The sequence below is a fragment of the Coturnix japonica genome, chromosome 7 (genome assembly GCF_001577835.2).
Source record: "Coturnix japonica isolate 7356 chromosome 7, Coturnix japonica 2.1, whole genome shotgun sequence".
Classification (NCBI taxonomy): domain Eukaryota; kingdom Metazoa; phylum Chordata; class Aves; order Galliformes; family Phasianidae; genus Coturnix; species Coturnix japonica.
The window spans coordinates 6,440,867-6,465,334 of record NC_029522.1 but is presented as its reverse complement, the minus strand read 5'-3'; the positions used below and the strand labels follow the sequence as shown (position 1 = coordinate 6,465,334).

The following is a 24,468-nucleotide window of genomic DNA, read 5'->3' as shown; positions in this document are numbered from 1 at the left end:
GTCAAAACCTACTGAGGTAAACTCTTCCAAATGGGAGCTTTGCCTGAATCAAAATGACAGAACTGCCTCCCCTACGTCAGCAAAACTGAACTGACACATAGAAAATGAGGACCACAGCTTCCACCACAAAGCAGAACACAAAACGTTGTGTTTCTTCTAGCCCACTAACTGCACTGAAAACTGACTATGTTGACATCTGGGGAAAATACAATGATAAGTGCTACTATATTAACTCAGTTCTACATGCAAAGAAGAAGAAAAACAGTGACACTGAGTGATGCACTGAGACATACACCCAGCTCTGAACAGCACTGTCCAGCAATCAGTAATACCATCGTGCTATGTGGCATGGGCTGCATTTTGCCACCTACTGCCAATACAACTTGCAAGATGGTGTCCATTTCCTTGGGGGACAGTTTTGAATCTTCTGACAATTAATCAGTGTGATTGCTTTATAAAACACTAAAATATATGCAAGTAATATCATTAAGAGAAGTAGTACTTAAAGCTAATCCTAAGCAAAGAGCAATGGAAGAGCGCTGACATTTGTCTGAAGCAGAAGAACTGGGCCTGTATTGTGATACTGTGTTCATCAAAAAGCATATGCAATACTACTCAAGTGAACTCTATAATAAAAGACTAAAAGAAGTGGTGAAAACCTTGATAACAATTCTAAAAGCCTTGCTAACACTCTACTGGCTTCATTCTCAGTCATTTTGATGATGAAAACTGTTGGACTCATTCTTCAAAATACACACACACAAAACCAACACCCAATGAATCAAATGTTACATATTGGTTCCTGATCATATATCTGTTATGCATTCCCAGTACAGCAGGCTGCCAAATGTTGTTGTTAACACAAGCTGTAACTGCATTATCTCCGAAATGACTGGAGGATTGAACATGCCTAACTGCAGTGTCTCAGTAGACTACATTAGCATGTGTAGTAGGAGCTATCCACCTGCAAAGCTAATAGTCTCTGTGTTAAAATACTAACAAGTTTGTTCAGCGAATGATAAGAAATTACTTCCATACATTTTTTTGGGGAAAAAAAAATCTGGGGAAAAAAAAAAAAAAGAAAGGAGGGATAAATAAATAGACACACAGAAACGCTATTCACACTGCAGAGTTCAGTTGACAAGATTCTGAACTCTAATTCCTTCCCTGTATCTACATGACACAGCTCAGTTTTGGTACACTGCCTTCTCTCTATGCTGATGGCCTTGACGCAGCACTCTTTTTCTGCTGAACAAGCCACTGAAACTCATGCTTACCATTGTGACAACTTCACCGAGACTTAGAGCTCAATTAAAAATTAAGTGAATGCTTAATTTCTTTGATGAGGGGATTTTAGTGGGAGGGAAAAGCAGAGATCACAGGCTATTGAGACTGAATATTCATTGTGCAGGTAATAGAAACTTTCTTTGTGAGACTAGAATTTGGCTCCTGCACCACGTGAGCAAACCCCGCTGCATGCAGACAATGAAGCAGGAATTAAAGGTTGAAGATTAGCAAAACAATCCAACTCTCCATCTCCTTACTTTCATGCATTTAAGATTCCAAATACAAAGCTAACAGTGACTAAAAAGAAAATGAAACAGAAACCAGACAAAAGAATCCCAGGAAAACATGAATTACCCAAACTGAATCAGATTTGGTGACAGCACTGGGATAGCAGACATCTCAGCTGACATTACATGTGATAGATAAAAGGGTTAGTTAGCACCACCGTCTTTTTTCTTCAATATGGATGTACTTAACATATCCTGCCAGTTACCTCTGTGCATGTGTCTACCTCATCCATGCACTGTAGTTGGTTTGCAGGTGGGGAGTTACTGCTGGGGAATGCCTTAACTTTCCACATGAAGCTGAAGGAAGTATCTCCGTTTCCCGATTCCCCCTTGCTTTAGATTCATGTCTCATCCCTCTGCAGGCAGCTGTACACTGCAACGTCCAGGAGACCCTTACCTTCCTCCAGAGCTCCAGTCTGCTCAGAAGCTGGCGATGGAGGTGGGGAAGGAGGCAGGTTGGCTGACTCTTCGACTGCTGGAAATCAAACAATGGAAACAAGACACAGCAATTAATTCCCAGGAGAGCAATGTTCAATGCAGGCTGCAGTCAACCTGCGCTGCCCAGCTGAGAGAATTAGTGGATGGGGACTTGAACGCCAGGGACCAGCAGGAGAACCTTTCAGAATACCTGGATTGCTAAAGCTATATTAAAAAGCTTTGTTTTCTTAGATAAAATGCATTATTTCCAAAATTCTGGTCAGAGAGAACAATACAAAAAATGAAGTATGAAATCATCTCTTAGATCGTTATTGCACTTAGCCTTCAGTCACTTGAGACAACAACAATAAAGCATCTGTGCAGGAGAGATGTTGTGAATTCAGGTTGAAACTGGCACCCAGTCTTTTCAGTTTACCTTGAGTACATGAACACAAAACACTTCACAACCTTCTTTTTTATTTTTATTTTTCTTCTACTGAGTTCAAAGTCAATTACAGAACGCACGCAAATATCCCTTGTCTAAATACAAAAGACATCAGCACAAAGAACTAATGTCAGCTATAACCTATTAACAATTGAGCTGAGCGAGATGCTGTGAAATCTGCGCTTCACTCAGGTTACGTTTAAATTCGTTTCCAGTCACGAGTCTTTGTGCTGGAACCAGATGATGTTTTTTCATCTCCTGGCCTTCTCCCTCCTGATGCCAGCATGATTTGGGAGAAACCCCTGTGTGACCTGCCCTTCAGATTCGCTTGCCCAGGGACAGAGTATTTCCATCTTCACTGCAGTCCCATTGTAGATGAATTTATGTAACATTGACTGACCAGAGGAACTGCAACACCAGTATGTGCTAACTGAGGAAGTACTTCTTATCATGCTTGAAGCATTTTACCTACCTACATGTAACTGTATGCTCATTTTGCCTCACAAAGGCCCCAGTGAAACACTGTGTACTTAAATATGTATGAAGTGTTTTGTGGAATCAGGGTCTTTCATGTAGTATTGAGTCTCTGCAAAGAAAGGAATTAGTGAGGCACACATCACTCTGCTGTACCTCCAGCTCAAAATTCAATGAAGCAAAACACCTAGGGAATCAAATTTACAACAGATATTTGTAATTACTCATTGACACTAATTCATTCCTAAGCAGGGTCCAGCCACTGTACCAAGCAAAGCAGGATGCCCGTGGGGAAAATACCACAAGGTGTTATTTTGATTTGATCATTACATGCAAACTCTCAGCAAGACTAATCCCAGAGGCAGGTTTGTAAGACATTCATCACTCCAGGACGTCATTTGGCCTTTCTCTGGTGTTTATGTTCATGCTCTGGGCAGCTGTGGAAGTTTTCTGGCTGTTTCATAGCACTGTGCCTATGAATGTCTGTACAGTTACTTATATATACATACAGTTGCATTATGGACCTCTCCCAGTCTGGAGCATCACACTTGCCTCCACCTGGTGTCACTCCCTCTGCCTCACACTGATGGCTGCTGTCCCCTCTCCCACTGTCGCCCTGGGTTCCCTATTCCTCTCTGTGTTGTCAAGAAGCTCATCTCCCACATTCTGGAGCAGCAGCCACCAACCAGCAAAATCTCACTCATTCTAAATGCCTCTCCCCTAATCTTACTCTCTCCAGACATCAGTCTTCCTCTCCAACAGCTGAACATAAAGGTGCTCTCAGTGCTGCTTGGTCCACCAAACAAAACCACTTGCGCCAACTATAGCCACAGCTGCACTGCTCAGGAGATAGGTGGAAAGCTGCTCTTATGGACACACAGCGAATGAAACTGCCAAAGGGGAATGAAGAACTGAGACAATAAGGGTGACAATATCACATAGTGTTGTAGCTTACCCGTGACTCTGATCTCCATAAATACACTGCTGTGTTGTTTGCTGTGTGTTTGTTTTTTTTAAATATATGTATATAATGTTTGCATGTGCAAGGATGCTTTGAACGTTCTTCATCTTGTTTTACCTATAGGTAGTGGTCCAGGCTGATCTTTGTGCTGAGCTTCTTTTTCCTGTTCACCTTTCAGGACTGCTACAGCTTCAGCTGTTACTACTTGTACTATCCTTGCAGACACTTCTTCTGTGGCAACAGAAAAAAGAGAAAAAACACACAAAGAAAAGCACGAGAATGAGAAGGATTTCTCAAGAATTGTAGAGGTTAAACAAAATGTTAATAAATGGAGACTGGACTTAGAGCATTTTCTAGAAGGTAATATTTTCCTGAAATAAAAGCAAATCATTAAAAATGAAATAGGACAAAATATTCAAAAGACCCCTATGGAAAACACTGGGCGTTTATACAGGCCAGGTCTCCAGCCTTTGCAGTAGGATGCACAAAGCAGCACTAGGAGATGTTCTTTCTTTGGTCTGTTGGGGACAACGTGCACCAACAGCAAAATGTTCCAATAATCATTTATAAAATGCTTTGCCATTTTATTTTTCTTTGTGTACTGTTTTGCAAACCGTAGTAGCACAATCCCTCCAGTAATTGCATTTCTTGACGTTTTATGTATGGAGTTAGCTGTGTTCTTACTTGTACCTCAGATGATATTTCCTCTCCATCAGCACCCAGTTAATATGCAATAAAGGCACTCATACATCCAAGGATATGCTGATGAGGGACTTCAAACAGAAGAGCCAAATATTTCAATATGATTAAAACATGCATTTCGGGCTCCTCATCCCTTTTAAGACTGCAACATAAAGTTTTATTTAACCCGTAGAGCTGAATACCACACAAACGGACTACAGAAGATCATGTCCATGGTGCAGGATGGACTTGCAGACCTTGGCCTGGGATGCTGGTTTGCTCCCAGCTGCTGCCGGTGCTTGGACAAGGAAGGGGAGCACAAGGGGAGCCGCTGGGGTTGCTGCACGCTCCATAGAGCTGGGTGCCCCTACACCTGCACTTTGCTTGTCCCCATGACCAGCAATGTGCAACGTGTCCATGGAGGACATGGCGAGGATACCAGCGAGGAATAGCTCAGCACTGCTTCACCCCACTGCAGATGGCAACAGCCCTGTTCTGAACTCGCAGAGCCCCCATTAAACACTATCCCTGGGGGCACAAATAAAAGCTCTCTGCTCATCCATTACCGCTCCCTCCAGGCAAGGGAAAGGGAAGTATATTTAAATCAATGCCCTACTTGTAACTTTATGGCAAACACCCTAACAAGGGACACTGTCCATTAGATTAATAGTGGCTTCATCTCACTATGAGCACTCTCAGCATTTTTAATGCAAAGTTATTCCTCTTCATTTGTGCTTCAGAACATCCATTATTTTTTTCCCCCAAGAAGCACAGATGCGAGTTACTCGACTTCCATGGTCATGCTCATCTAAAAACAAGAAGCCCTGTTAATTTCCCTTCTGAACAAACTGAGTATGTAATGAGATATTAGAAAAACACCCCACTGGCAAAGAACTTTCATAATTGTTGGTATTTATATCCTACAATTCGCATCCCCCTTGACTGGTTGCCAGGAGGGCAGGGACTACAACGCAGTATTACTGGCTGCAGCCAATACTGAGAGCTGATGGATGGATGTGTCTGAACCACCAAGCAATGAAAAAATAAGTTGATTTTTAAAAACTGCTCATCCAAGAATAGATGAGGGAAGCCACGGATAAAATGACTAGATAAAAGATCAAGGATAAATCGGACTTGAAATCAGAAGACGTTCTGCATGAAGCTCTGACAGTCTTTCCATAGAAGGAAATGCTTCATCTGGCTTTGAGATGGATCTCAATGTATTTATTAAAAAGACTATGTGATACAGATGCCTGTACCAGCAGGAGACCGAGCATGGCAGCTCTGCTTCTCCATCCTGGCTTCTCAGCTCTGGCCCACACTATGGCCTGAGCTGCAGCACCTTGCGTGGCAGGACATGCACGCAGGAAGCCAGCCTTTCTTGTAAAAGGCATCCTTCAATGCGTAGAGTTTCCCTGCTCAGATTCTGTTCTTTTGAGAACATGAAGGGACACCGCCCTGACAGCTTTGATAAGCACGGAGAAGGGCACAGAGCTTTGCAGTGGCTCTGGAAAACCATGTGCTGATGCTGCTGAGCTTCATGCCTGGAGGATGCGACGTGACCCTTCTGCCCAAACTTCAACGCCAATCTATGACCCCAATAGAAGTAACATCAAGTCTGCACTGATACAATTGGGAAGATCTATGAAAATCAGCTTTTAAGCTTATTTCCGTGTGAAAATTACAAAAAAAGGCTCCAATAAATTCTTTTCAGAAACAGAAAATCCAAACATAAACCACATTCAATAACTTGGGAGTATATCCAGAGGAAACCCACTTGGTCACCTGCTCTCTGCCACCCAAACTACCACAAACTTCTTCCCAGCAAGGTAGGACAAATCTCCACTAAACAAGATTTTGTTGTTGTTGTTACACATCTAAACTTGTTTACATCCAGCCCCATTCTGGGGTGCAGATGGGTCCTCCAAGGCTGTAAGGCAGCTTCTGCCCTCTCAGCTCTCTTCCTGATATAATTTGCCTGGGACACACATTATGTTGAACAGGGAGATGCAGCTGGAGGTAAAATGGTGCCTCCTGAAAAATGGTAATTTCAGACTATGAAAATACATAAATAACAAATACAAATGGCCTCAGGGCTGTTAGTGGGGTTTTTTTTCTATTTTAAAATCAAGAAAGGCTCACTTTGAGCACTCTGTTGATGGATATTTTGGGTGACACAAGAGGCACAGGCAGTTCACCAGAACAGCAGTGTTTTTGCTATACATGACTGCTGCAAAAGGACAGACGTTTTTGTACTAATGGACACTATAAATAGCAGATCCAATGGGTAAGTCAAATCCTCACAGGGCAGCTATTGAGACTCTTCATAGTTTCCTTATGGTTCAGTTAAAGTTCAAGGAAGCCTAATGATAAAGAACAAAAAAAAAAAAAGCAAAAGGAGAGTTAGCCAGCCTGGATGCTGGGCAAATTCTTCACAGCTTAAAAGCTTTGTAGAGAGCTTTGATTGTAATGTTTTATTTTCCCTCTCTTTAGCCAGGTAGACATTCTCGGCCTCTGCTTTGTGCCTTCAAAAACAGCACTAACAAATGACAAGTAACGACAAATGTGTATTTCTTAAAGGCGATGCAAACCTTAGCTTCACATATAACTCCAGCACAACAGAAGACCAGCAGCAGGGCTGTTTCTTTTTACCCCAATGCCAGCTGCTTATAGGACACAGAGTGAGCCTCCCAGTCTGGTGTAGTACCCCAAAGCCCAGGTGGCCCTCAGATACGGTTTCCATAGTGAGAGGAGACATTGCAAACCATCCTCAGCATGAGCTCTTCATGCTGGGCAGGCTGAGCTGAGAGGCCAGGAGCTAAAAGGCACAGTGATGGCACTTCTACTGCTCTCCTACAGGCTGTCACTTCAGACCATGCTCTGATGGGGCTGCCAGCTCACGTTTGGTTGCTAACCATGCTGTGGCCGTTCTCTGGCAGGGATGAGAAGACCGTGCTATGCTGAGAGCATACATCAATCTTGTCTGCTGTGTTAACTCGAGCCAAAATTAACACTCAAACCAGCGAGCACCTTCTGCTCCTGGCCCTAGAATCAAGCACAATTATTCTCCTAGGTGTGACAAAGCCCAGCCCCTAGTGCACCAAAGCGGGACATCTGGGGTCTTCTTGCCCTGCAGACAACCCAGGGACACAGAGTCTGTAAAAGCACAGTGAAAGACCAGAGTTTGGCTCCAGCAGGGCCAAAGATCCGGGATGAGAGCCTGTGGAAAGTCAAGACGTCATTTCAAAGCCCTCCTTCATTTCTTATTGATGCTGCTGCTGCATTTGTCAATGCCTCCACTGGCACCTGAGTCCATTACCTACATCACCTTCATTTCCCAGGAAGCCTTTCCAGTCCATTAAGTTTTTTAACACAGAGACTTGCCAGCCCCAGTGACAGACACACGGATGGTCACAATGACAGATATACGGATGGTCACAGTGACAGACACACGGATGGTCACAATGACAGATATACGGATGGTCACAGTGACAGACACACGGATGGTCACAGAAGTCTTTTAAGAACGTCTGAGCTTTCACCAAATATTTTCAGAAAACTGATAGAAATATTTAGAAACTCTCATGGCAAGAGCTGAAATTAGATCTGTGACAGATCTCTGCAGCAACACGCAGTGTGTCTGTTCCCTTTATGCACTTTATAACTGTTCTCCTTCAGCCTCGGGCACTTTCTCCTCTCCCAAACCTACCATAACCTCAGGCACAATCTGTTGTGGAAATGAGTGCGCTTTGAACATGCCTGCCTATGTGACACTGGGATACGGCAGTGTCACATAGGCAACCCCTGACAGCCCCCACCCAGCAGGACCCCCTCTCCACCCCCCTTATTACCCCACGCAATCTGAGGATTGGTTTTGTGGGATGCTTACAGCATCTCCCTGCTTTGCCCTGGTGCTGCCACAATTCCACCTTCCCAGATAGGAGCAGCACCACCGCTTGCTCTTTCGAGCAGCAGCTTTATCTCACACCACCACACTGGCAGCAGAGTTTGCCGTAGCCATGGAGGAAGCCATCTGGTCTCTGCAAAGCAGAGCTTGTTTAAGGCATAAACAAAGTTTAGCATGCTGGAACCACACAGCACAGCAAATGCTCCAGGAAAAAAGAGAAGGAAAGGGATGTTGGGAAGGAGAGACGGAGAGGAGGCTGAAAATCGTGTCAAAACTGCACATGCATTCGAAATGTCACCCCTCAGACCCCTATGATGAATACTAACAGTGAGCTTGTTTAAAGCAAGGGGTAATTAACGCTCGTGGAGGACTGAGGCTAAAACAAGGAGAAAGAAAGATGCAAACAGATGGAAAGGATAAAATAATACGTTTCATTAATTTTGCTACATTTTAGGAATGGAACACAGGCAGGGCACAGCAAAAGGATTAGCTACATGTGTGCTTGCAGAACTGGGAAAACAAAGCAATTTCAGTCAAAATGTGCCTGTCAAAATCCTCAGCAGGGTGCAGAGCAGTTTCCAAGGTAACCAGCACTAATTGTTGGCACAGCGAATCCAGTCAACAACAAAAGCACGGAGGAACCTGTGATGCTGTGCAAGGCAAAGCAGCCCAAACATGTTTCTGCAGAAAGGGAAGACACCGAGTAGCCATTTGCTCTCTTGGATCATTTGAACAGCACCCAGGACCTATGGATTTCTCACCACCACCCTCTTCATCAGGTACTGCAATTCTGAGTGCAGATGGACTATAGGCAAGACAGCTGTAGGCTTTGCTGAGAGGCCTTCAACAGCCCCTCCAGGGAGGGTTCTGACCTCCTGCTCAGCTGTCCTGGAGGCCGCAGGGACTGATGAAGCAGAGCAATAGAAACAGGGCTGCACCTGCTGGCACTTGGATGGAAAGCACGAATGTACATCTTGGGCTTTATCACAGGAATTAATAACACCTCTAAGTCCTGCCCTCTGCACTCCGATTCAAAGAGAAACGCGCAGCAGCAATCAAACCAGTATGAATAAGTCATATAAAGCACAAATAAAGAAAAAAGCAGTAGCACAGCTCTGCAGAATTCAAATATTTGCTCTCAAACGACTCTGGTGAGTGCAAATATTTTGCTGTAAGTAGGTCCTTGATCTGGATGTTGGCAGTATCAACAGTAATTGGCAGGAGGCATGAAGGGAAATAATGGGACCATCAGCTTTGAAATTAAACGAAACCACAACACAACTGACAAGCATCGCTTCCCCAGTAAACTCATTGACTGTAAGCTACTGCAGCACCAATGAGGATACGACTGATGAATTTAGTCAGCAGGACTCACCAACCGGCTCAATAGGTCTCATGGAAAGAGAAACCTGCAGTTGTACAACACGCTGAACTCCAAAGGTACGGACACTCAAACGACCTTTGGAGAAAGATGTATCACAGAGACCAGGTGAAAAGAGCTGGCACAGGAGCAGAGCTTGGCTGGGTACATCACCTCACTGCTGCCCTGGCTGTGCCTTCCTGGACACCTTTTCAGCAAGAGCTGAACATAATCCATGTCTCTAAGGCACACAAGTGGCAAATTGGCACCACAAGTCAGGAGCTACCCTGAAAGCTCCACTAAGTGTTCCTCCAGCTCCAACCACACGTGGCACGTTAAGCAGAGCCCTCTGCCATGCCATGCTGTCCAACTGCTGTAAAAAAGCACCAAGGGATCCATTCCTGCACGCACACACACCTTCAAGGTGTTTAAAACGAGTCATACAGATGTCAGTTCAATAAAGCAATGCTTTAAAAATGAGCCCAAGTTTCTGCAAATACTTGTTCCCTTAAATATTTAATCCTTTGCGTGTGAGTAAATACACATAACAGGTAACATAACTAGCTTTTAAATCAGTATTTGTTTTGGACTTCAGTGCATGCTGGCATTTGAAACAAGCACACTTTTAAGAGCTAATTAGATTTTAATATAAATGGGAGAACTCACAGAAGTCAACTCACAGCTACTTAGAGCAGGAGGTCACATGTCTCCTACAGCTTGTTTATAGCTCCTTTTTGAAGTGCTCTTTACAGTAATTTCTGCAATCTTTAAAATATTAGAGTGAACAAACAGAACAAACACCAACCAAGTATGAACACTGCTGAACTGAACAATAAAATAACAACAATTCATGCGCGAGCTGAGTGGAATTACTAATTGTGCCTTGTCTATTGTGACTGAAGAGCACTCTGCCAATGTAACAGTTCTGATTCATGCCATCAGGGGAGCTGGTAACACACAGAACACAGGGATGTGGTGCCCTGTTGACCCTAGGGCTCATGCTGCTGATAACCAGCCAGCCCTGCCATGTACCAGCAGCTTGCCCCCCCGTATCCAGACCAGTACCTCTCTCTCCTACTGTGAAGAGCAGAGCTGTGTACCCTCAGTAGGATGCATGCAAAGCTTCCTCTAAGCAGGAATCTCTGACCCATCACCACTCATGTCTTCTGTCCTCTGCCTGCACGCCCTTGGAAGCTATGCACCAATCACTGCACAGAGGGGTGAGCAAAGAGAAATGTGCACCTACACTTACACAGAGGAGGTGCGACAGATACACATGAATGCACACACTCGGTGCACCTTCTGAACTAACCTCTACTTTTTCCATCTTTGGGTACCCAGAATGTGCACATCCCTGGCCGTGGTGCTGCGGGGACAGCTGAGAGGAGGCTCCACGTCACTGCAGCCACTGGGAGACGTCTGTGAGCAGAGGAGGAGCCCAAGTGCAAAGAAAAGGAGCGGTGGCTATGGAAATTCAAGGTCAGAGAGGGGCAGCATGGGGTGGCTGGGATATAGCTGGGAGTACAAAGAGAGAATGTGGGAATAAAATGCCAGAGGCAACATTAGTGAGAAAAGAGGGTAAAAAGAAAGAGCTGGCAGAGCAACTGTTTGGAAGGACTGTATATTCTGAAATGGAAAAGCCTGGCAGAAAAAGGAAGAGAAAGCAGCAAAGGATCAGCTGCTTTCACAGTCCACCAACAACCTGCACAGGTTGTATTGCCCTGGATTTGGCAGAGACCCCTGATTTGGGGTAAAAGACAACAGGCACAGCTCAAGTTGTTTCCTACTCTTGAAAACAGGGAGGAAAACAGCTTTGCTAAGTCAGCAGGGCTGGTGCACCCATACAGCACCGGTACTACTGCACCTCTGTGCTGTGTGTCCAACCTGCCAGCTGCGTGCTGGTGTGGAAGGAGGATCAGGCTGCAAACAAGCCTCACTGTAACTGCTGCAGGCTGCACAGGTTGCTGGGAGTTGTGCCAAATCGGCGGCGTGCTGCTGTGAGTTAATCTCAAGGGAAGAAACATGAACAAAAAAAGGGAAATATCTGGGGTTTATTTTCCTCTCCCCATAGCGTATGCTGTCTCCAAGAGAATTTGATTTCTGTGAAGTATTTGATCCAGCCCTGAGTGAAAATGACTTGCTGGAAAGCAGTTAGCAGATTTTCCTACATGGAGATAATGATATATCATAGTTATTTTCCATAGACTGAATGCAACTGAAATTCAAGTACTTTCCATGCGCAGAAGGGCTCACAACCTTGTCTACGCAGTTGGGGTGCCTTGAATTTCCTCCCCTTTTTGCATGCCATGAGCAATGCCTCAATAACAACAAAGCCCCCAGAACAAGACTGCATTTCTAAACTATCACCTCAAAATGAGCTTTCCAGGCACCACTGGTTCTGCTCTGCAGCCAGTCTGCAAAACAGCCCAGGAAAATGCCATAGTTTTGGAGGAACAAGGAACAAGTGATGGAGTCGGAACCAGCTCGCAGCCCACTCGCTCTGAGTCTTGCTTTGAATTTCCAGACCAACCTTTTCACAGCTGGTGCGGACAGGAGATGGATTATCGGTGCTCACTTACCATCTCATGCCAGCCACATTAGGTTGATTTCCATCCTTTCAGCTGGCAAACGCAAGCAAACCTGTATTAATTATCTTTATGATTTAAAGTGAGCAGTAGCAACTGTTCATAACAGGAATAACCCAATTGAAAACCCAGCACAAGCTGCTGGTTCTGCTGTCCTAACCTCGGGTGTTAACGTTGCATGAGAAGAGATGACTTGCTCTGTATTTTCACCTCACAGCTTAAATCAGCAGGGAAGATAAAGATGGGGTTTTTAACCCCAGCTTCCTTCTAATCTTTCATTTGAACTCCTTGCTTGAACTAAAATCCAGACTGCCTTTTGCCTTCCCATTTTAATACAGGTTATTAAAATCAGAGTTAACTGCACCAAGAAATTTGCATTATATATATACATATATATACACACACATATATGATTCTTACATCTTGCACCATAAATACACCCTAAAGTAGTATTTCCCTTCCATTTCCATGGCAGTTGTGACTCAGTGAGGCCCCCCCCAGCATGGTGCTCACAGACTCTCTCCCCATCTACCCTACATCCCTTAACCTTGAGAAGCAAACACTGAAGGAAAAGGGAAAACAAGAAAGAAAAATGCTCCTTTCCTTTGTCAGACAGTCTGGCTGTGGCTCAGAACCGTTACAGAGGGGCTGTGCACTCCTGAATGCTAAATAAGCTCCCAGGCTACAGACTTTCTCTCAGCGGAGCTTAAAGAGAGATCTCACTCAGCACAGGGAACAGTTGGCATGGCAACGCAGAAAAAAGGAGCCAGCAAGACCTGGCACTCCTGCTGTAGTGGCAGCAGACTGTTTGCATGCCTCAGACTTCTGTAAAGGATGTGCTGGTACCTGCCTTCCCTCTGCCAAGGCTGAGCCACATCTGCCTGCAGGGGCAAGGAGGGATGCCTGACTGCTGGGGCTATGGGGATCCAGGCCAGGCAGGGCAATGAGCCATGGAAAAAGTGGGAGGAAAGGAACAGTGAGGCATGTGAGTTAGAGGGGTAATGGTTAATGACCTTAGCCCTTGAGCATTGTGTGCAAGACCCTGCAGGCTGACAATTGTGTGCACAAACAGTGAGGGGGCTCAAAACCAGGCAACAACATCTACCTACCAGCTGCTGCCTGAGAACCTGCTGCTTCCTTTGCAAGGTGACTTTGGAGGGGAAATTGGCACTTCAGCTCCGCCTGAAACAAGAGGGGCTGTGTCTCTGCAGAACAAGGTTTACTTGTTTGTTAATGAATGTTCCTGCAAACCTTCCTGCTCTAGGAGCAAAGTTGGAAAGGAAAGTTATACGTTGCCATGGTCTGCAGTGATACCATCACCCAGCCGCAGTCACAAACACTGCCCACAGCCAAATATCACTCGGTGCTCCTGCGGGTCCCCCAGGCTTCCACTGTGGTTACACACACACCCACAGCTTCCTTTTGGACTTAAATTAGAGTTATCATGCTTTGCCTTTAGCTCTGTGCAGGACAGAGCTGGGCTGAGTCCAGAGGTTGTGGCCCCAGCGCTGCACAAGATAGTGCCACCTGCCCTGGCCCTGTCACCACCCTCTTGTGGCACCTTTTCTCCTGACAAGACTGTATCTGATGAGACCTTCAGCCTTCCAGTTGTCCTGGCCACGCAGCCCTTGAAGCATGCCTGCAGATGGTTTCAAAAGGCACCTTCAGGAGCAGTGCTGGTGGCACACAGCCTGAGCTACCAGTGCAGCTGGAACAATGTCACTGCAGCTGCCACTGCACTGTGTGGCTGTGCTGCTCCCTGTATCTCTCAAAGGCTGGTACTGATCACAAGCACTGGTTGCCAAGCCAACACCAGCACTGGTGCTTGGCTCTCACTGCTGAAGGAAGCACAGTTGCTTATGCAGTTCCCTCTTAGGAAGCTCATGGCGTAACTAGAAAACATCAAAGTGCGTCAGAAACAACAGGGAGAACAAAGGATGTCGCTGGTTGATGCCGCCTCCTAACCAGATTTGGCTCTGATGTGGCACAGATGCAGCAGCTGACTTCAATGGTGTTTCTTTATCTGGTTTGAGACAGCTTTCATACATAAACCTGACCCAGAGGCTGACATTTTCAGAGGAGCTGAGCTTCCCTGGGTGTCACTGCCCACAAGTGCAACCAGCCTCCTCCAGCTCCAAACACCGCACTTCAATCACTGCCCAACTGATCTCTGAAGTCCCAAGAGGAGGTGGAAGGGCAGAGCCAGCCCCTTGGAGAGCTTACTGCTGGAGAAAATGGGGTGTCCTAGTGGAGTCAGTGACCAGCGGTGCCAGGCACAGAAGAGGCTTCAGAGACAACAGCAAGTATGTCTGCAGTAGCTACCGAATATCCAGAGCCAGGGAGAAGCTGGGGGATGCATCAGAGAGACAGAGTTCCTCTGGCCTCATTCCTGGTCCTCTACAGAGAAAATGAACATCTGAGGAGAATCTCTACAGCAAGCTTAATAGAGAATGGTAAAAATAACATCTTTTAAGAGTGCCACAAAGAGCCTCTGCTGCCTCTGCCTGTGTTCTCTCCAGCAGCATACCGTGAACGTCTGAAATATTCCAATAACCTGCCCCAGAAAATGACACCCGTGTTATTTCTAACATACAGGAGAAAAGTTTCAGAAGCCTGCTATGTTTTCCTGTCTCTAAACAGATAAAGGTGATGGTGCACAGTAATTACTGTCACATTTCCCGGGCAAAGGATGTGAGATCAAAATACCTCATTAACAACTTCTTTCCCATGGGAGCCATCCTTTGAGCCTTGCAAAAAACCAAAAACACCAACTGAAATATGACAAGCAAGGCACTTGTGTTCATCCTTCATCAGCTCCGACTGTGCATCCTGCTATGCATTTTGTATGTGTTGCTCAAGATGTGCTTGTTGATGATATCATGTCTGACACAGGCTGGGAGGTACCTTTTGGGACCAGGAGGTCAGGGAGCTCGTGGGGTCTCCTGTAACTCCAGAAGGACTTGGGCAGCAGCAGGGCAGCCAGTGCCAAAGGGCAAACAATAAGAACTATGTCAAAGCAGCGCTGTTGGGAAGAAAGACTGAAAAGGGCTCTGTACAAAGGTCCGCTTATATGTTTACTGGCAACGTCGTTTGAGTGTTCTAGCTTGTATCTTAGACAAGGAAAACAAAGGAAAAGAAGATCAAATAACAAGTCAATGGAAGGGGAGAAAAAACATGAACAAAGCGGTGACTCGCTTGGCACAGTTACAGCACAGAGAGGCTGTTGTGCTTGCTGACTTCACCCATCGTGCAGCAGTCCTGCTCCCAGCGCTGACCACTGCAGGTCCAGCACTGCCCTGGTGGGCTCAGTGCCTTGAGCCAGCAGAAGTATATGTCGCAGGGACCTTCTGACAGTGCAGCAGTGGTGAGGACCACGAGCAAGAGCCTCTCTACCTGGAGACAGACTGTTACAAGGCAAGGCTATGGAAGATGATGGGATACAGATTGTTTCTCTGATGCACCGCAGGCAGCTTGAAACATGCACAGTCCTAATCACCATGACTCTTTAGCACAGCCAACCTACAGGGAGCTTAGCATCTCCATTCATCTGTTCACTGACTATGACAGGGCGGTTTTTCAGGCTGACATTCTCTGCAGCTTATTTCAATACACTTACTTAAGGAGTAGTTGGTCACAGGAACAGATTTGTTGCAGATGCTCATTTAGTCTGCTCAGCAAAGCCTAAAACAAATGGCTGAACTCGGATGAACTACACCAAGGGCTGGAACATGAATTACCCCTTCCTGCTTCTCCCCTTGGTTGTTCTGTGTAGACTGTGCCATTCTGTGCCGTCTGCATCCCCTCCTCTCTGGGGCAATATCTGCTGTCACACAGACGATGCGTTGGCTTAGGATGAACTGATAAAAATGAACTACTTTCTATTGTCCTTGTCTTCAGCTCTTCCTTCTCTCCTTGACACCTCCTGTCCCTGCTGTGCTCTCTCATACCTTACATCTCACCAGCTCTGCTCACATCTCTTCTCACTCTCACCACACACAGTCTGGTCCCTCCCCCAGCCTTCCTTCAGTGCTGCATCTTGTTCATTCCTCTTCGCAGGCCCAGGGCTCTCTTCTCTTCCTATTTCTCTTACAAACACACACCAACCTACCCCTCTCCCCAGCCTCCAAAAATAATCACCTCTCATTTATCTGTCCTGGCCTCCCCCACATCCACCATTCCAATGACTCAAGGGCTCTGAAAAACAACGTGTGAGCACCCAACCCGGGTTCTCTGCACTGTGTCATGAAGCCTGCTACAGTTCTCCATCAGCCTTTTTGCATCCCACACAGTCTGGGTACTCAGACAATTCATGAAGGGCTCTGTCATTCATGCAGGACATGTCACTGTCCTTAATATCGACTGACATGAGGACAGAGCCGCTGTCCCGAGGCTCTGATAATAGGATTTCAGGAAATGCTTTTCTTTAATCTGCCCCAAAAAATAATCAGATATCTGTGTGGGTAATCCAAACCCCCGCAACACTAAGCACGCATTTGATGTACAATGAAGAAAGCATTCAGTCAGCTGAGTCACTGTACTTCAAGATACACTGTAGAAGATGCTTAACAATACAGCCCCTAATCATACAAATTTGACAGATTAATCATTTCGCTAATGAAAAGAAAAAGAAATGCATTTTAAGCATAGAAAAACAAACCTTTTCAGCTTGATGCTCCTTGCAAGACAAATACAATGGACTGTGTTGAATTGCTGGTTCCCAGAAATCGATGAAGTGCATCTGTAGTGCTCCTCACCGCTGCCTTCCAATTGGCTGACCAGGACTTTTCAGCAAGCAAAGAAAAGGCTGCCACACATATTTTGTTACAGGTCAAACACATCCTTGATCTACCATGGGGTCCAATGCAAAGCTTCCCATGTCAGAGCAAGCTTTGGAAGATTAGCAACCAGTGCCTCTTTTGCAGCACATATCTCACGTGACAAGAAAATGCTTGTCTTGACAGGAGCTACAGCTCTTATCCCCCACCATTAAGACTTCCAAGATCCTCACTGAAGACACTGCAGATGAGCATGGGAGGCGAGTATGAACAGGGAGGGATCAGGGAGAGCATATTAATACTCAACACAGAGCTGCAAGCTGCCCAAAAGCAATGTGTCTTCAGGAGCTCCTTGGGAACAGTGCAGGTCTCATGGCTGGTAGAGCTGGGTGGCCAGTACAACCCAAATATGGAGAGACACATATATATACATACAATAAAAAGAAACAGCTGCTTCACCACTTTTCTTTATATCACATCCATAATAACTTCCTATGCGTTATGCCAATAAACTGGGCCTCTTCTCTCACAAGTTATTTGCCTTCAACTTCAGAGGATGCCAGCCCAGCCCCCGAGGCTGCCCTGCCCACACACAGGGCACAATCCCCGCTCCCACTGGGCCATCTGAAAGGAGGGCATTGATGTGCCTTCATAATGCAACCATTACCAGTGGGATACAGAGCCAGATCGATCAAAGGCAGCACAGCAGCCAGATTCAGAGGACTCCAAAATTGAGGTCAGATTCAGTAACTCCTAGACAGACGCCAAGAGAGGCAATACACAAATAGGAAGGCAAATTTTAACTGTGCAAACCTAAAAACGTCACTTGCAGTGATGGACTGAATGTGTTTTAGCAAGAACTGTAATCTCCTCCCCCACTACCACCCCTCAGCACTACATCAGCATTGGCACGAGGTGCCTGCATCCTGGTGACTAACACAGACCCTCCCCTTACCACAGATTTTACAGCACAAGCCCTGCAAATGGGTGCCGTGCTGCTCTGCTGTGCCCCCAGGGCAGAGAGGCACTGCCCACCTCAGGGAAGAATTCTCGCTGATGGGCCAGTCAGTACCAAGGAGCTTCCTTGGATGAAATACCTCAAAACACAACCAAACTCTGATCAGCAGGGACACGTGCTGCTTATACCTGTATTACACTTCCTATGAGCTTGTTGTTGCTGCTGGGGGAGGTTTATGGGCTCAGACACGAAGGCTCAGAAGCTACAGGAGCCCAGGTCGTGGTTCTGGATTTACACCAGAGAAAATAAAACTCCTGTAAATCCACACAAACCCACAGTCTAGCTCAATTATCTCAGTCGAACTCGGCTTCCTGTGCATTTTCTCCTCATCTGTTTGGAGTCAGCAAGCTACTACAAGTGATTACATGATTTGTATTACTGGTAATTATGTGTATCACAGTGACATTTAAACGCCCTATCTGACAGAGCACCCCACAGCACTAACAGTTTACAAGCCAATGCTGCAAAGATGGCTGAGCTTGGTGGCAAATGGCAATACTGATTTCAAGATCAAATTCTGAATCCAATTGCTTGATGATGCTGTATATTTCACTTGCAAACACCAGCATGTCTTTGGCAACATGACCCTTTCCATTTCCGCCTTAAACTGCTGACAGGTCTGGCCTTTAAAAAGCGCGAAATGATTAAAAAAAATATATCTTCTGTATCCTAGTATGCTTTATGTTGCATTGACAGTCCTCTAAGTCAGAGCTCAAGGACATGAGTTTCCAGAGAACTAGAAATTCATGTGTGAATGCAAGCAGTTTTAGAGACTTTTTTTGGTGTTCAAGGACAACAAAAGATGCCATGAAGTAAGCTATAATAAGACTCCTTAGCAATAACTGTATGGATTGACAGTAAGTCCCCACACCAGAGATCTTGCAATCTAAGCAGACAGTGAGAAAAAGCAGGGGAGGAGGAAATGAGGCTACAAAGAGTTGATCAAAGCAAACTCCGCACAGATAAAGAGCAGTCTTGCCCCCTTGGCAAGTGCATTTCTTCAGTCCTGCTACCTCATTTTGGTCTGTTTTGCTGTTTGATCCTTCATCTCAGAAAGAAAAATGAAAATACACTGCGACACCCAGTGATGGGCAGCACTGGATTCCTGCGTCCGCTCATCCACTAGCTCCTAATTCCTCGATAACCATTCAGGTCCCTCAGACACTCAGCTTAAGAGCACCTGAGAAGAGTACTTTTAAAAAAGAAGAGGACAACCCCCTTCATTCTGTAATCAGCACTTCTCCATGTGTAAGGGTGCTGTGAAACATCAGTGGCAAAGGAAAAATCACTTTCAAATCTTCCCACAGCTCAAGCCAATCCGGAACAACTGCAGCATCTTACCTCTGAGATCCTCTATGAGTGCTCCTGCTTATTTGCTGGCTAAGCACAGTTCAAAGTTAGGTTAAAATGGAGAAAAGAGATCTTGTTATCATCACTGCAAACAACTACCAACAACGTGTTCACCTGAATGCTTACATGGGTTTTCTTTTATCGCTGGCTTCCCATTTTGGCTATCCACAAGAAGAGACTCTTAAAATCCAAGCCTATTTACTTTTAGCACAGATACTTATTCCAGTAGAAATGCTTATGAAATGACTTGAGGGTCTGAGAGCCTTACAACTCTCCAGCTGCTGAGAAATTATGGATAGTATCTCAAAGTGCTGACAACAGCCAACAAACATAGCTAGAAAGATCTCTTTAGCATGCATGGATGGATGCATCAACAGCACTACTGTCTGTACAAGAGACGTTCCCCTTGTACTGTGCACTTGGGGTTTAAAGACGGAACTGTGCACAGAGTGAATTAGCATTTATTTCTAAAGCAGGAAACTTGTTTTGAATATTTCATTTTTACACAGTCACACTTCACTCCTTTCCCTCCCTCCCCAAACAAGCAGAATGCTAAAATCCTAACATAGTTTACAAATAAACAAAACCTCAGCAGGTATCCTGTGAAATCTGCCTAGGGAATGGCCAGTAAATGCTGACACTGAATTGCAGTATTTATGGTCAGGCTGAGGGATGTGTTGTCCTGCAGATAGTTGGTGGACGTACTGAAGGTGTTATTACTTGTGAGCTGTAACAGCAGAGACCACCCTTCCTTTGTGCATGCACACACACAAAAGCAAGGTGCTATCAGCACACAACAGCTCAGCAGCTTCCTGCTGCCAGCCCTGAGCAGCTTCTCTGCCCCAGCCCGTTCTCTCACCCCCGGCAGATGTCCTCCCACGGGCAGCAAAGCCCTGGCCCAGCTGCAAAGCACGAGGGCACATTACCTGCTGTCTCTCTGTCCCCTGCCGACAGCTCTCCATTGATTCCATTCTCTTTGCTGCGAGCATACGTCCCCGGCTGCTCCCGGCTGCCCAGCCCAGGCTCCTCGCCCTCTTGGTAGGGAAACCCATTGGCACTTCTGACCAGTCCGGCACCCGCGGCGCCTTGTTCCTTAATTTCAGGTGAGTGTGGGTGTGAAGCAGCCTCTGTTAGCTGACCCGAAGTCCAGTGTGGTGCCTTGGCTTCATCTTTCCTATCCTCTGCCATTTCTATTCTCCTTCACCTCTTGTCCTGTAACGACATTAGCAGGAGAGATCAGAGCCAAGTGGAGGACTACACCCAGCCAACAGGTGCAGCACAGGGTTGGTACCAGAAACTCTTGTCCTGCAAACGAGAGAAGGCTTAAATGAACAAGCACATTCTTGCCTGGCCCAGCTGCAAGTGAACTTGCTTGGAAACCAAAAGAAACCACAAGTGATCAGAGTTATGGGTCAAATCCTCCCTGGCTCCCAGGTGCCTTGCAATTATTAGCACTAGTTTCTTGGGGGCTGCTCTTCTGTTAATCTGATTTTAACTCGTTAATTACATTGAAATGTTGACCCAATTAATGAGATGTAAATCAGCATCAGATGGCAATGACATCTTCCTGGGTGATACGGGGAAAGCAATAACAGTTTAAAGATGTGAAGCCACTGTAAACATTTTTGTTGCAGAAGCAGTTGAGAACTTGGCTTTTGCAGAGCAGGGAGCTCTTCAGCTACAAGATTCGCCCTCTACAGCACATGCAGCCTGCTGTGAGCCATGGCAGAGTCAACATGCACTGGGTCCCCACCGTATGCACTGCCTGAACCTGTGCACACCCCTCTTGCTTGTAGTTGGGTGTGCAATCACATCCACTCCCTTTTGTCCAAAATAGTGCGTGGGAGACATTTGTTTCCCATAGAGTCATTTGCATTCTCCAATGACTATCAGTATTTATACATAAACAAAACTAACCATTATTTGCTACTACACATGTATTTCACTCCTGTTAATTAGTCCATGCCAGAAAAAGAAGCTACCGCATGAGCCGCAGGCTGGGGCTGTGCCTTGTGGAAAAACAGCCCAGTAGGTTAAGCCTAGGAAGGCAGCATTACAGTAAGCTGTGTTTTGATAATAAGGTGACTCCAGGGAATGAAAGACTTGACCCAAGTCAGCAACACTGAAGCAAAATCCAGCAGGCCTTGCAATTCTTTCTTCCTGGAAGAAAAATAGCATCTAAAAGCAATCAGCTGAACTCAGTCAAGCAGCCACGTGTCACAAAAGGCTGAGCAGTCCAGAGAAGGCAGAGAACTGCACAGTGCACATGTTCTGAGGGCACTGCGTTAAGAAACTTATCACAAAGGAACAACGATTTCCAAGGAGCCAGGTCAGCTTGCAGAAAGCATCTGAACACAATGGAATACTATCACTGCTTGACTGATAATTATTCACAGTTGATAACTGAGCAGTGTCACAAGGCTCAGTGGCCCTGAGATGCATCTCCATTGGCCATAACCACCATAAACATACTCTGAGGGCTGAGCAAAGCCTGCTCTAGGAAAACAGGGCAAGATTTCCATCTACAAATCTTTTTTCCATCTTTTCCTTTCAAAAAGCTCAGAAAACAAACCAACCAACCCACCCCAATCCATGTTCAACTTTCTCTTCACCAGTGCAGTGCGTTGTGCACTCCAAGAACTGCACGAACCTACCCACCAGCATTCCAGCTCAGCCCTGGGTCACACATGAGAGAAACCCACAGCCTTCATGGCGAATAAGGCACGAGCATGGGGTAACGTGCTTCTAAAACCCATTTGGATGGAGGTAGCTGTGGTACCCCACCATCACAGCTCAGAGGCTGTTATCTCTCAAGTGCCCTGTTCCAGGCAGATGCTCCCCACCCCACTGCGAGCTCTTGAAGAAGGATATTCACAGCTTTACAATGGACCATGTCACAGAAGTCCTCTGTGAAACTAACAGAAGTGCTTTTATCTTTAAAAATAAATACAGTGGGCAGGCTTCAATGAGAGCTGTGTGTATCTGGAGGCAGAGCTTGGCTCAGTAATTATAATAGATGGTTACAAAGTGAAACATGGATGAATTCATTCTTGACTCCCTGTTATTCATCAAGTGCTCTCGGAGTTTATAATGATAGAAGAAACAGTGCAAGTGAGTCACACAAAGCATCTTTGTGCTCAGCAATTCAACAGTGAGTATCTGCAACACAGCTCAGGTTCGCAGCCAGCACACACAGGTGTGCCTCTCACCACCAGGTTAGTTGTTTTTCTGTCATTTAATCAGCATACCAGGAGCTTAAACTAATCGGGCAACGTAAAGATTGACACAGAAACAGCAGGAATGGACAAATATTATGGCAGCATTCAAGTAGCATTATGTATCTAAAAAGAAGAAATCTGGAATAGCTTAAGCAGTTCAAGGGAAACACAGTACTTAGGGAAGCATATTTCCCCTTTCCACTACGGTTTTCTTTCTTTTTGTATCAGCTGTGATAAAGGCTTTCAAGTAGTATCAGAAATGGAGGAACAGGCTCCTCTCAGAACGTCACATTGCCTCAGTTAAAACAACCTGGAGATGGCAGGCTGCAGGACGGCAGGGCTGGCTGGAGTGCCCGTGCTCCACCACAACTGCCAGCAGCTGCAGTGACAAGACACTTCATGGACCTTCAATTCACGTCCTTGTAACTTGCACGGTGCACAGGGGACAGCCTTATTGATCTGAAGTGGACATCCTGCCTTCTAAGCTAATAGCTTGTAGCAGAAGTGGTTGTAAAAACTAATTCCCACTTCCTTTTCAGACATTTGGGAGCTGTAGAGAGAAAGAAAATGCTTAAACAACTTGGAATTACGACAGAGGGACAAATCTCATGGGGAACCTGCAGTCCAACTTTGCAGTAACCTCCTCTTCTTACAGACGTGTATTTCTTAACCCAAACACTCCTGTACGTGACAGCGGCTCCTGCTGCTTTGGCTGGGTTGAACGCAGCCCAATTGCTTTGAACTCAACATGCAACAAATCAGCCACAGTAACACGCCATGACAGCACGACTCACAAAGCTCCAGATAATGCTGATTTAGACATCCTGCCATGCTAGCTGTCCTTCTACACATTTTCTGAGTTCATCTTGTGGAATCATCTTAGCATTACACTAATATTGCCTTGGCACGTAAGCGGATGAATTTGCTATGAAATTCACTTTTTAAGAGAACAGAATCAGGCCAATACTGAAGGATTTTGCAAAGTCCTTGCTTTCCTGGGGGGTGTGATCTAGCTCAGACTGATAGATACCTTACCAGAGAAAACCTTTAATTCAGGTCCATGTGCCAGCAGGCCAATGAGGGTGTTGTGTCTGAATACCAAGTAGCAAGCAGTATGGATTAAAAGGCCCCAAGGGGACGTACCTCACTGACAGCTCTGCCTGGAGAAGCAGAGGAAAGTCATTGAGGATCAGGAGGAAGCAGTAAGAATAAGAGCCAGAAAGTGGGCAAACAGCAGCCAACCCCTGCCACACCAAAAACTCAGCCTTGGCTTTCATGCGTAGGACACAAACATTGTTAGGGCTACCGTTCTAAGTGGAATCTCCAGGTAATTAGAAAATAAGGGGATGAATGCTTAGATGCCACAAACACACAGAGAGATCTGTCCCCAAATCTCACCCTTGCATTTCAGTAAGTGTGCATTCTTTCTCTAACTGAGCTCCTTTCAGACGTGAGCAGTGTGCTTCACACAGAGCAGACAGCAAATGGATTCTGTGTGTTAGTCCTCATACCTACAGTGTTTGGTCATGCTCTGCAAGCTGCCAGGCAATTAGCAAAAGTCACCAGGTGATGTTGAGTGCCTAAGTACCATAATTCTGGTAACAGAACGTATTAAGAGACAGAATTACATGCTCCTCTCAATTGGAGCCGCTCTGCCTCTGAAGCTTAATAAAGGACAAATAGGTTTCTCTGGTAATTTGTAA

General features: G+C 45.7%; 1 protein-coding gene across 46 annotated transcripts in view; it reads right to left on the bottom strand.

Annotated features, from left to right (window-relative positions):
* The window catches only part of MAP2 (microtubule associated protein 2), a 186,503-nt gene that overhangs the window by 40,836 nt on the left and 121,199 nt on the right, over positions 1 to 24,468 (bottom strand). For 35 of the 46 annotated variants that reach the window (XM_015867896.2, XM_015867902.2, XM_015867908.2 and 32 more), the window contains 3 exons: positions 20,474 to 20,759; positions 3,989 to 4,102; positions 1,972 to 2,049 (listed from right to left, as the gene is read on the bottom strand). In XM_015867896.2, coding sequence (XP_015723382.1) covers positions 1,972 to 2,049; positions 3,989 to 4,102; positions 20,474 to 20,735 — 454 coding nt within the window. In that variant the 5' untranslated portion in view covers positions 20,736 to 20,759. The remainder of the gene's footprint in view (positions 1 to 1,971; positions 2,050 to 3,988; positions 4,103 to 20,473; positions 20,760 to 24,468) is intronic. The other 11 variants (XM_015867914.2, XM_032446048.1, XM_032446047.1 and 8 more) reach the window with 2 other exon arrangements.